General features: G+C 36.7%; 1 protein-coding gene across 4 annotated transcripts in view; it reads left to right on the top strand.

Moving 5' to 3' along the window:
• Positions 1–13,813, top strand: part of EVC (EvC ciliary complex subunit 1) — a 46,943-nt gene that overhangs the window by 3,801 nt on the left and 29,329 nt on the right. For all 4 annotated transcript variants that reach the window (XM_079307033.1, XM_079307036.1, XM_079307035.1 and 1 more), the window contains exons 3-9: positions 1,926–2,009; positions 2,528–2,760; positions 3,683–3,767; positions 5,953–6,051; positions 8,245–8,382; positions 10,345–10,503; positions 12,095–12,311. In XM_079307033.1, the coding sequence (XP_079163159.1) occupies positions 1,926–2,009; positions 2,528–2,760; positions 3,683–3,767; positions 5,953–6,051; positions 8,245–8,382; positions 10,345–10,503; positions 12,095–12,311 (1,015 nt within the window). The remainder of the gene's footprint in view (positions 1–1,925; positions 2,010–2,527; positions 2,761–3,682; positions 3,768–5,952; positions 6,052–8,244; positions 8,383–10,344; positions 10,504–12,094; positions 12,312–13,813) is intronic.

Raw genomic sequence — 13,813 nt, 5'->3', positions numbered from 1 at the left:
ATAAAGTAACTTGAGTAACTTTTTATAATCCTAAAATAACTGGAGAACCAGTCCTACTGTGTAGTCATTAGATCCCTATCTTTCACCCAAAGTTGATTTGACTGCTCTTGCTGAAGCTAAAGATTGTGATTTAAACTGCTCATTTAAAAATGTGGAGTTCAGCTGACTCATTCACTCTATTATACATAAATTAAATGCATGCATAAAATGTCAGTCAAAACCAGCCAGTCTAGTGGTTAGCTTGTAACAAGAACTGATTTCAGGATTTAAAGAAAATCTTGTTAACATTTTAAACTATTGGTTTAAATCCTGACAGGTAATGAATCTTCATTCCACCTTTGTGATCAGGAGTGGTGACAAAACATGCTGGTCATTTTGCTTGAGTTAAAGTAGAGTATAACAAAGGAGCATTGATTAGTTTAGTTTTTGAAGTGTAAATGTCATGGGAGAACTTGAACAATTTTACATCTTTATGCTTATTACCAGTATTTTTGAAATGGGAGCACGGTCTTCTAAAGGAGATAATTCACAACTATATCCATTTCATTTATAAGACACTAAGAAGTAACCTTGTTACTGGAAGGGACTTTCTCCCACCTATTTGTTTAACAACTAAACTTATATGTATTTTTTTATTAATTTGTTCTGATTTACTGAGACTTTTGCTGTTATTAGCATCAAATTGACATTTTATGAAGAAGCATAGATAGAAAATGCTTTTAGTTCGGTTAGAGCACTTCAGAAAAACAGGTATTTTCATTGTGAGACTTTCCACACTACAACAATACCATAATTACTGTATTAATAGTAATTGTGTGTTATTTATGCCTGCTGAGAAGCAGGATGCATTGGTTCTAGCACACTGCAAAACAGCTTTCCAAAACAGCTTTCCTTGCACTGGCTGCCCTGCTTGCAGGCACTGCAGAGCAGTAGCTCTGTCCACCCCTGTCCCTGATGAGATACTGCAGTGCTGGGACTGCTCACTATGGGCAAGTGTTCTGTACTTTATCAGTAAGCCAAAAATTGGAAATAAATGAAATGGAGATGAAAAAGTGCAATGGTAGAGGTCTAGCGAATTACAAAGTTTGTTCTCTTTCCATTTCTATTTTTTAGACTCTCTTAGTGCTTTTATATTACCTAGAAAAAGCTGTATGAAAAATCCTGTGTTTTGACGAATCAGAGTCTCTCCTTTCATACAATAAAATCAAAAAAGACAAGATAGGAAATCCTAGTCCTTGGATTTACACATTTTATCTGCTATTTATAGCCAAACTTTTATTAAGCCGTACCTAACCTCTCAAAACAAATTATGATCCCATTGTTCCAGTCTCTAGAAAAAGACAGTAGCAGAAAGTCAGATTATGTGATACAGAAAGTTGCATGAAAAGAATTGAGTATCTAATAAAAGTTCTTTGGAAAAACACTGTTATTTTCTCTAGATTTTGGGCAAGGATTATATTATAAAAGTTATTCCTGGGACAAAATGATGACTGGGTTTGCTTAATTTATTGTTTATTTAAATTGAAAGACAGAATTTATAGATAATATAGATGACATCTGTGAAGCACATTATCATTTAGTAGTTTTTATTACCAGTCTCATTTGTAAAATGTTTTGTTGTTGCTAAGGGTGTGGAGGTGGGTGACAAGACACAAAATGAAAATACCTTGCAAATACCATATGCTACCTATTTTAATTAAAAATACTTTGTAGCAGTGGTAAGGACAAGAGTTTCCTTTTCAAGTTTTCCTACTTGGAATGAGCCTTATGAGAAGATTTCTTGCACCACAGCAGAGCCAATCAATAAACAAGTTATCAATAGGAACATTTAAGTTGTGTAACAAAAAGAAGCACACAGTACTTGCAGTGAATAATTGCCAGATCTGCTGGTTTTCCCAAATGGTTTTCTGTTCTTTTCCATACAGGAAAGTGAGTCCCCTCTGAACAGTAACATTGCAGCGTTTGCATTAAAGGCAAAAGTGATCTATCCCATCAACCAGAAATTTAGGGTAAGGTTTTCAATTCTACTTGTAAAAATTAATGATGATCATACTGTGTCTGAGTAAATTGCAGAGTCAAGTAATAGAGAAAAATTTACTGCCAATCTACATAATGGGGATCTTCCTTTTTTTAAATTGTCTATTGACACAGGGCTTATTCTGTAAGGTGTCATCTGCTCCCAGCTTCCCCTGAAACCCGCAATACTTAACATGGTCCAGTCAATTTTCACTATATTTAAGAGAGCTTGCCTGCCCCTTAATATTAGTGGAAGTTGGATCTGTCTAAGGAGCCATAAGAAAAACACCACAAGGATCTAAAAGGAAGAGAGAAAGCATGCACCAAGCATCTAGCTACAACAGAATAGTGCTTTCCTGGGCAATGCAAAAGCCTGTCATGTATATGGAAACACTTTTGCTGTATATACTGTTTAACTTTTCCCTTAAAAGTAAACACTGAAAATTGATGTGATGTTTGTGTCCTTATTGTATTGTATTAATTGAACTAATGAATTTCCTTTGACTTACAGCCTTTGGCAGATGGCTCATCCAATCCATCTTTGCATGAGAATCCAAAACAGACGATTCTGCCTAATCAAGTGGTGGAGACATCTATGTCAGGCAGCCTGGGATCTCTGAGCCAGGGAGACAAAGAGGACTGTAGTTCCTCCACAACAATACATTCCACAACAAGTGATGACAGATTTCAGGCTCGAGCCTTCCTAAAGGTGTCCAGCTTCCCTGAAGTGCTGACATGTGAAAGGTAAGCAGTAAACTTGCCCTTTTTTGGTCATTCCTGTGTTTTTAGAACTGTCACCAAAGGTGAAAGGCTGGGTGTGAATGCACACAGTCACCACATCAAGACAGGGTTATCTGCTTGTAAGCCACATAAAGTTGTTGGGGAGATTAATACATTAAGCTGTTGGAAGTCATCCTATTCTTTGTGAAATTTTGGGAATCAGAACTGGCCAAAAGCTGTCTCATGAAAGGTGTATTATCCACTGTTAGGATAAAGACATGTCTTTGTTACAGCTCATATGCTCAGTTCACGTGTGCTGGGGAAGGAGTCCTCTGCTTTGTACAGTGCCATCTCACACTGCAGGTGCCTTGAGGACACTCAGTGGTCTGTTGTCTCTCCTTTATTGGGTACTATTCATGTCTGACTTTGGGAAAACAGTTGTTTGACACTGCTGATGAGCAGGTAGGGGTGATTGAAATGTACTGTCAGCTCTGATTTCCTTCAGCTGCACCACAGCAGTGCCGCTCAATGGATACGTGTCTGCACCCTCATCAGCCAGAATAAGAAAAGCATATTTGTGTCTCAGGGATTGGGAAAGGTACTAGCAGTAAGGAATATTTACAAAATATCCACTCTTATTATGGCTGTTTCAATTTAAAGCCATGTTTTTACTGGTTGTATCCACTCATGCCTATGTTCAGCTTGTGTTTTCCTAGAGAAAACTGTGATGCCAACCTTATTAAAAGCTCTACTTTGTTTTGTTTCCTTTTACATACAGATTTTTTTTTCTGTAAAAGGAGGCAATGTAGAATTAAAGTGACTTCACTTGTGTTTTGGGGCAGTGTTTATAGGAGAATCTAGTGGTTAAATGAAACTTATATTGTGTTATCCTTTTGTGTAACTGTCATTTAGATTGCTATTAATGCATTTTTAATATTTGTTTTAGTTTCGATGTTAAACTCTGCCTTTGCAGTCTTACTTTAAAAGACCTCATGCTTCTTGATACTGAACTCAGAAAAGAAAAACATGTGGTAGGTACTTATGTCTCATTTGTAGTCATTGCTTTGAACATCATCATTGAATATCAGTTTAGAAATAACATAAACAAGTGGCTAGGTGGGATGCAGTGTAGCAGAGTTGCATTTCCATTATATTTTTTTTTTTCTCCTACTCTGCATATATATGAGCTTCCTAAAGAAGTAAAATAGAATTAAGTATACTGGTCTGTGAAATACCAATGTAGAAAATACAAAAATTTGTTTTTGAACATTACTACAGAGATTAACATACAGCATTTGAGATTGATTAAAAAGAGGTTATAAATTATTTAATAAATGAGTTTGTCTTAAGGATAAACTTGCTTGTTTGTGTGTTGCAACTCCAAAGACTTAAAGCTTTTGGAATAAAATTTAAAACTCAGTTCAACTGAATCAGTGCCATTGTGCTAAGTACAATAGTTATGATTTTGTATGACTGAGGGATTATCTAAACCATAGATAACTACCTACATCAAGTCACAGCATACAAAACTGACAAGGGAAAAAAAATAAAAGATAAAGTATAATTAAAGCCACAGGACACTCAGTAATGATTGTTTGTGGTGACTAGCTATAATCAAGTACAGCACCATTATTGCTGCTGGGTTTTAGCTCAGTAAATATGAATATGGACATGAAGTCTGTAACTTTCTCCTCCCTTCTTTTCTCGGGCTCTGTTTCAACAAATTGTTTATTTCTGTTGCAATTTACTAAATCCACTGAGACTATTTCAAAGGGTGAGATTTTCTGAACAAATTTCTACACAACCCAAAGAAGGAAACAGGAAAGTGAACCTGGGAAGCAATTTCTCATCTGATGGATTATCCACATCTAGTTAGATGAGAAAGGAAACTTGCAGTCAGGTTTCCAGAAATAAGTTTAGCTTGATTATAGAAGGTTGAACTTGATGTTGAAGTTAATCATCAATTCCTAAAGGAAGGTAAGTAGCAACATAGTGATGTAATCACAGAAACACAAAGAAAATGAACATTTGATGTGCTTTGTGGCCCACCGGAAATCACCACAAATTACTTTGACCTTTATATAGCTTTATATTTTTGCTAGAAGGAAAAACAGGGAAAAAATAAATCAGTGTGAGAATGATTTCTTCCTTTCCCACTCTGCTTTCTCTGATTTCAGTCTTTTTTGGCATCAGGTTTAAGTAAACATATCCTTTTCTTTCAATCTTCTCCTGAACTCCTTTTCTATTTTTTTTGCACTGTATATGGTATCTTGGTAGTGTGTTCAAAACTTGCCAAACTCCTGTCCAAAACATTTGCAAGAGATCCAATACATGACTGCTGTATGGTTTTCTCTTCTATTGACCTCTAATTAAAATGTATTTTCCAGATTTTGCTGACATGACATATTGGCTTCAATAACTGTTTCTGTAAATAAATATGTATTTATTTGTGTTTTATATGTTTTAAGCAGGGAAGTTCTGCATCATCTTATTTCCAAGATGGTGAGGAACAGGCATGTGGCTGTTAAAGTTCATGTAATTTTACTTCCACAATAAATGGAAAATGCTGATGCAGTTACTTATGAAGTGAATTAACCTTACACTGAAACTCTAATTGAGGCAAGAGGGGAAAAGGTTAACTAAAAGTTTTCCCAGTGTTAAAACAATTTAAAAACATATTTTTGAAGACACTAATATTATAATATTTTTAAAAAAGGGCACACAAATGGAATATAAATCTTTTTCTTGCAAGAGAAACTGGCTAGAACTTGAGATTGTTTCCTTTGGGTTGTGTATAAAAATATTTGATGTATCATGTGGCTGACTACACTTGAAGTCAGAGTAATGAGTCTTTAGTAACTTTCAAATAGTTAATATCTTACAGTTTCAGGGTTCATTAAACTTTAGAAAAATGGACTTTGTATTTTCAAGTGATCTGCATTTTCTTCAGTCAACAATAGTTTCAAATGTGTCTTGTGGTTACAAGGATTTAGGAGATTATGTGTAACACCATCTTCCAGTATCTCACTGAAACCAAAACCAGAGAATTTTTCACAGCATAAGTACTGGAGAGTCACTGGTGATTTATCTGTTGTTTTACTTATGATTCACTATAATCTCCCTGATTGATTTAAATCAGCAGAAGTGATCACAAAGATGTCCTTAAAATGATGAACAGCCACTTAACCTGGGTTGTGTTTTCTTCCTTTTAAACAGATGTTTATTCAGATTTTTAAGATATACTTCACAGAATTCCATCATAAAAAGAAGATTACAGATGGGTTGTTGAAGAAGATCCTTTTAAATCAGGAAAATGTAAGTGAGTTTGTTGGTTAATATTTAAGACCACACAAAAATAACAATTAATCTTATTACCACAGAAGGTCATTTCACCTATTCCTTTTGAACAGCAATGTCATTTGTAATCTATTTCTGAAGAAAATGTGAAGAAACTCCCTTGTTAGTTGACTTTCTTCATTACCTTGTAGGCTTTTTTTTCTTTATTGCTGCATGAAGTGATGTGTGTAATCTCTTAAAGATAAAATATTTTGTAGTTGAATCCATTTAAGAAAACAGAACATTTTGAACCTTACTCATCAGGGGCTATGTTGGGTCCCAGGTATCATTTCTGATTATAAAATAGCAGGAAATAAAGTAGCAGTAAAAAGCTCAATGCTTTCATCAGGGAAAAATATACTTATATCCCTCATCATCCTTTTTTCTTTCATGTGCTTGTATTGGAATCCATATGCCACTTCTGAACTGGAAGATATTTATTGACAGTAAATGTGTATTTCAGGTAGAATCACAGTACTATTTATAATTTTATTAGAGGGAACAAAAAGCTTTACAAAAACTGTAGAAAATAGGAGAGCTGTTGGTTCCCCTTTCCAGTTTCAAGTCACAGATAACTCAGGGCTGAGAAGCACATCTTGAGATTGTCTGGTCCAGCCTTCTGTAGGAAGTTTTGTTTTATGTAAGGTCATCCCATGCCCTGCCAATCCAAGTCTTGAATGTTTGTACTGAGAGCAGCCTAATCACAGTACTGATTGTGTTTTTCTGAGATGGAATTTCATGTCTAGGCATTAGTCTATCAGCTCATGAGCTCTAGTTGTTCAACACTTTGTGGAGTATCACAGTCTGTGAATTGCTATTAGGAATCTCTGTAGTTGTACCCTATGATTTATATCAGGATGTATTTTGCCTTAAAGCACTCTTCTGCCTTAAATTCTCAAGTTTAGTATTAAAGCTTATTGTATTTACTAGATGAAAAGTGAGATTAGATGTGCAAAATCCTTTTACTGGTGGCCTTCTGGCAATGACTTCAAATTATAAACAGAGCTAATCTAGAATAGGTATGTTTCTTGATGGAACCTCATCCTCAGTGAAGTTTGATGGCATCAGTGTCCTCATGCTCCTAAGCTGCTGCAAGACAAGGATTAAATCTGAATCATTAGATGCACTAATTGCCAAAGAAGTCCAGTTGTTTAACTGCCAGTATGGGGTTTCTGTGTCCTTTATGATGGAGAGAAAGATGTTATAAACCTCAGAGTCCTAGTGGTGGGATGTCATACAAGGAACGAGGCTGTTTATGATCACCATGTAAAAGAGATGTTGCTGATAAGCAAAAGTGTTACATGTTTTATCACAGACAGCATTTTCCTATTCTAATTCTGCACCATAAAAATTCATGGGATTTTGATGAAATTGTTTGTGAAGCTTGTCAAGCTCTACTTACATTTCTTTAAGGCATAAGGATATCAAGTTAATGCATTGACCGACAAAAGTGGGTGGTATTAGAAGTCAGTACTTGCTATGCTTCCTTTGCTACTTGCAGCAAAGGAAGAATCCCCCTTTTTGGTATCAGCTTACTGAGCAATGGCAGCAGACCAGTATTTATCAGCAGCATCAGCTTTCAGAAAAAATCACCCTGCTTTCTAAAAGACTGAAAAACTGTAAAAACTCATGTAATCATGCAGCCTATAATTTGTCCCTTTTGAGCATTACAGGTGTGTTTGTCCTTTTGAGCACTACAGGTGTGTCCATCCAGCATTCTGGAGGAATCACTGTCTGATTTTCACCTCGATACTTACCTGAGCTTTCAAACACAGCATGTACATTTATAGCTGTCATTTAAGATGGGGCACATGCATTAAAATAAAAATATTTGTAGATAGATTCCAGACATTATTAGTATAAAAGCTCATGAAGCCGTGTTTACTAAAACTTGACTTCAGCAGAGATGAACTACTGTCTTGACTGTTCCCACATGCTAGTGGAAATGTATGTTTGTGTACATACATTTAGTTTAGTTTAGTTGAGAGCTGCCATATATCTGGGGATTTCCTTGCTTGCTACAGAAGGCACATTACTGAGAAACAGAACTTTCTGAACACTCCTGTTCAGCTTCCTTAGCCATGAGCTGGAACTGACATACAGATTCACTCCCAAATTTAGAAGTTATTTCTGTTTTTCTGTTTAACAAATCACTTCCTTTTTTTCCCCCAGGATTTTGAAGAATTACAGAAACAACTTGATTCTAGACTCCAGAATGCTGAAATGTCAGGATCCCATAATTCAGAGTTCCAGACTCTAGAAGACCTAGAAAGGAGGGAAAGGGAATATTCCGAGCACGTCATAGATAATGTAACTTTCTAATTTGTTCTAAAATTTTATTTTAATGTTATTCTTCTGGTGGGGAGCTCTTTAGTGCAATGGTTTTATTGAGTAGTCCACAGTTAGTATTTTATATGTGTATGAATCCTGAAAACATTTTTACCCAGCAAAACATTTCCAATTACCCTTGGGTGTCAATATGTTTTTATAGATAAAACATTTTTTAATATGTTTTGTAAAACACTACTGTTTTATCAGCTGAGAAATGTCTGGTGCTTATCTGGTGCTTATCTTATTTCAAGCCTATGTATAGCCTTTAGTCTATACATAGACTTTTAGAAATGTTATCCTAGCATCTTGCTTTTGTCAATCCCTGTAATTGAGTAAGGGAGTAATGAGAGATTACAAATTTATTTTTTTTTTCAGCTGAAAGAAGTACTAAGAATATATTATTGGGCAGTGTTTTAGTATGTTTTGTGCATTTACTTTAGCAAAGTGTTTTTCTTTAGCAACTTTCTGTGTGACAATATATTGGCATTTTTGATGTGAAAATACAGTTTGATAGCAGGCATTTGATTTTCAAAGTAAAGATTTTTTATTTTTTTTCTCTAGAGTAGGTTCACTGTGTCAGTATAGCTTTCAGGCAAGAAAACTGGAGGTTAAGAATATTCTATGTATTATTTTCCATTAAACTGAGTAATATGCTTCCCAGCCCTGTTTTTGAAGTTTGAGCAAATTAGCTGCTGATGAAAATGAGGGAGTGACAGCTCTGTGAGCTGCCTGTGCTGATTGACTGTGGCACTTCAGCCCTGGACCAAGCAGCCCATCACCTCAGCCTTGGGCCTTTTTCATACATTGGTTAACATTCTTTAGTGGCTGGTGCTTAAGTGCTTCACTGGGAATTTGCTTACCTTTCTTTTGATTGTTTCTATTGAAAGCCTTGGTAACATTGGAACATCTGTGTCAAGTTTCTTTTGCACTTCAACTTTGCTGGAGGAATGATTATTTAGAGTTTTCCAGAGTTAGTCATGTAAATATAATTGTTGGCAACCTTGCTGAGCAGCATGAGGCATTTATTCACCAGCAGCAATCATCCTTCAGTGGGTCTGTCACTCTTGTGCCTGCAGATGCTCTTTATCATATTGAAAATAATTTCCCTCTATGCAGATTTGTATAGATCAGTACCTTGAACTAATTACAGTCTCCTGAGAATATAAAGAGTTTTTTTCCATACTCACAGATGCCATAATCATTTTTTTTCCAAAAGTCATGGATACTTACTAGAAATCTTGGTGATTGATCATTTTATACCTTTATGTGTGCAAGTAATCCCACAGAACACAACATACTGGCAGTAGTATGCAGTCATGTTTGTGGAATCAGAATCTAAAACTAGGGATTGTCCACACAATAATCCATCATAATTGGCATATACACTGTGCTGACACTGCATAAAGTACTTAATTGCAACCAGTAAGGTACTTAGCATCTAGCTGTGAAAGGCCTTGATGGTGTAAAGCTGTAATAATTTTCAGGTGGTGGTTTTTTGGTTTTTTTTTTTGGTAAAAATGTTTGTTAGACTGGAATACTTGCTCCTATAGCTGAGTAAACCTCACAGAATAAAAGGGATGCAATTTATCTTCTAGGTTTTTTACCATCAATCCTAAAAACTATCAACTCTTATAGATGCAATATGTAGGGAATTAACAAATTCTTAGCTAGTTAAAAAGAATTACTACAATTGTTTTAAAAGGTCAGGTTTGACCTATTGACAATGTGCCACCACTAATATAGTATATATATATTTTATATCTATAAAATCTATAATAGTCTCTTTAGCTTTGCAAATTGTTCAATATAACTGATACTGAGAGCTGTCTGTAATCTCAGTGACTTGTATTTCAGTAGGCTCATATATATGCCTCTTTCTGTAATGAAATACTAGATGATTAATGAGGGAACATGGGTTGTTTTTTGATTCATATTCCACAGATGGAAGCCTTCTGGAAGCAGACTGACAAAGCCCAGCAGGATTTTTTGGACCAATCAAAATGCTCAAGTGCCAAAGCAACCAAGATGATGATGGATCTGACTGAGAAAATGATTGCAGTAGAAAGCTTGTTAAGTGAATCTCAAGACTTGCAGGCGATGGTAAAGCAAAAAAGAAATAAAAGTTGAGACAGGTTTAGTCAATCTGAACAGAAAGAATTATGTCAGTGCACAGAGTCTGTCAGTCCTGCATCAGGAGTGATGTAGGCTGCTTAATCCAGTTGTGTCTTTGAGCTTTATTACAAAGAGCTCAATTTCCATTGCAGTTTAGGAAGACTCAAAGGAGAGTGAACTCTGCACTTGAGTTCTAATTCTCAGAATACCATTTAGGTAGTCACATAAGGAAAAATATGATTAATGCAGCTGGTGAACCAGGAGAGCAAGATCTGTTTGATGGAGAATTGTTACTGCAGGCATTATGAAATTTCTTTTCCTTTCAAAATATTTATTCCACTTTGACTGACAAATCTTAATTTAAATTTGAGGGTGATTCTGTGTGTTCAGTGACTTTAATTGGAATCGAAAATTCTTATCAGCTCTTAGTGATATGGTCTGAAGAGGAAAAACTGTGCTCATAAATGTACCAGCACTGTGCTTTATGTTTTGTTAAATCTGTTAATCTTAACGTTTGTTAAACAGATCCTTTATTGTTTTTTGCACAGGATATACTGAAAGAGTTCCATGTAATTTTTAGATTAACATACAATTGGAATCACTGCATTTATTAGTAATTTGGTGTATAAACAGGTGCAGTAATTATTAGCTTGTTAGTTTGGTGTTGGAGCAGCTAAGTAGGCTGAGCTGGCCAGGTATGAATAAAGTCTTTGCTGCTTGTCACACTTGACCCAAACTGGGCTGCTCTAAGTTTCTTCAGATGAGCAGACGACAGATAAGATACCTGCATACAGACACAGGAGATATTCCTGCCTCAAGTCACTACTGTAATGATGCTGAAATCTCATTACAGAGGTCCTTGTAGGTACATCTCTATTAGTTCTCTGACAGTAGGTCACAGAATCATTTGGTTTGGAAAAGACCCTTGAGATCGAGTCCAGCTGTTAGCTTGGCACAGCACTGTCAAACTCTTTTCTAACCTTGCAGCATTGTTTAAAGCAGCTGCACTTTCATGCAGGCAATCTTTCTTTACTGTGATCATGGGCTGCTTCTTTAATAGTGCAATGAAAGCTGCTAGGCCATAGGCAATTATACAGTTTTTTAGTATATGTATTGGACTCTGACTGTGTATTTGAAGGACTCACAGCATTATCAGAATCAGGTATGTGTCCTCATTTCAAAATGAGGATCTGTACTGGTGTGCAATATAGTATCTACTATAGTATAGGTGCAGGGCTTCCATGTTGTCTTCTGTCCATCTATCCTCCTTGAGTATTTAAGTTTGTTCTACAAGATTGTTATTGTCTTTTCCAGATTTAATGTCTTCTTGACAGTTGCAAAAAATGAAAAACACCAATAGTTTTGGATTAGCTGTTGCAACTGAATATGCAATAAACCTACTATTAGCCTGCACTGATCAAGACTTTCAGAAGTATTTAAGCACATGGAGATGGTTATTTACATGGTTTTGAGAAGCCTCAGTGGTTTTCTTTGTGGTTTGGATATCAATAGTTCAATGAAAAGAAAGCCCAACCAAAGACACAATTTTGGTTTCTAAACAGGACTTTGTTTTGTTTAGGACATTCAGGAAAGGTTATTCAACTGGGAGCTTATGGTGAAAATGATTGATTCACTGAAGTCCTCTATACCAGAAGAGTGTAAGGGTCGATTAAATACTGTGTCAAATATTCTGGACCACTTAACTGTGAAGAATAATCTTTCAGTCCGACAAAAGGAAGAACTTCTAACAGATCTGCACAAGGCCTTCTGGGAACAGCTGGCACACTACAGTAATGGTGAGTACTTAGACTGGGGCTCATGACTTACATGAATTCTCTTTGTTTTAAAGAATGAAAAAATTACAGTTGCAACCAGATATATATATATCTGTTTTTAAAAGATACTAATGAATTGACTGAAAAGTTCGCAATTACAATAAAGTCTAAGCTGACTGACCCACTGATTTAAGGTTCTGCCTGTGCCATTTGTATGTTGCCTAATGCCCAATGTTGAGAAATACATCCCCAGCTTCTCTGATAGGTGCTGTTTCAGGGCTCAGTGCCTCCCATCAGCACTCACAGAAAATTACAGTAAACATGTAGCCAGAAGGAAAATAATGATAACTACTTCAACACAATTTCCAGAACCATTTCTGCTACTTTTGGACACATTTAAAGAAAATTGTCATAGCAAAATGACATTAGGTTTAGAGTTCAGTGAACTGGATAGTCAGAATGAATGCAGTCTTGTTGCAGTATGTTCTTGATGCAGTGCTGCTCACTCACTTTGGGTTTAGTGGTGATAATTTGTGCCTTATCTCACAGCCATAAATTCACAGAATCACAAAGCAGTTAAGGCTGAAAGAACTTCTGGAAGTTTTGTGGTCCACCCTGTCTGCTCAAGCAGGTTGAGCTGCTGCTGGTTGCCCAGATCATGTTCAGACTGGTTCTATCTCCAAGAATGGAGACCCCACCTGAGCCGCCTGTTCCAGTGCTCAGTCATCCTCATGGTAAAAGGAACCTCTGTGTTTCAATTTCTGGTCCTTTTGTTGGGCACAGCAGAAAAGAGTGGCTCTGTCTTCTTTGTGCCCACTCTCCAGGTGGTATACTTGCTCAGATCCCCCCCTCAGCCTTCTCTTCTGCAGGCTGAATAGCCCCAGCTCTCTCAGCTTTCTCTCATAGGAGACATGCTCCAGTCCATTCATCATTTTTGTGGCCCTTTGTTGAATTCTCTACAGTATCTCCTTGTCTCTTGTACTTGGCTGTGGAGTCCAGAACTGAACACAGCACTCCAGGTGTGGATCCTTTCCTCCATTCAGCACTGGCTAGTGCTGTGGAGGGAAAGGATTTTCTCTCTCTACCTGCTGGCTTATGTTCAATCTGGTGTTCACCAGAACCCCCAGGTCCTTTCCTGCCAAGCTGCTTTCCAGCTAGGTAGTCCCCAGCACATGCTTGTTTCTGGGGTTGCTCCTCCCCAGGCACAGCACTTTGCACTTCCCATTGTTAAACTTCAGGAGATTTGCATCAGCCCATTTCTCCAGCTTGTCAAGTGCCCTGTGGATGGAAGTACAAGCATGTGTGGTGTATAATCCACTCCTATTTTTTGTGCAATCTTGCTAAATTTGCATTCTGGCCCATCATCCAGGTTATTGATGCTACTGAGCAGGATTGCACTCAGTATTGAACCCTGAGGTACACCAATAGGTATTGGCTTCCAGCTGGACTTGAGCAAGTTTTCAGTCCATGTCACTGTCTGCTCATCCATGTCTTCTCTATAAGGATCTGTCAGGAGACTGCAT

The sequence above is a fragment of the Erithacus rubecula genome (genome assembly GCF_903797595.1).
Source record: "Erithacus rubecula genome assembly, chromosome: 5".
In the NCBI taxonomy this organism is placed as follows: domain Eukaryota; kingdom Metazoa; phylum Chordata; class Aves; order Passeriformes; family Muscicapidae; genus Erithacus; species Erithacus rubecula.
Note: the sequence above shows the minus strand (reverse complement) of the source record. Positions and strands in the feature narration are given on the sequence as shown.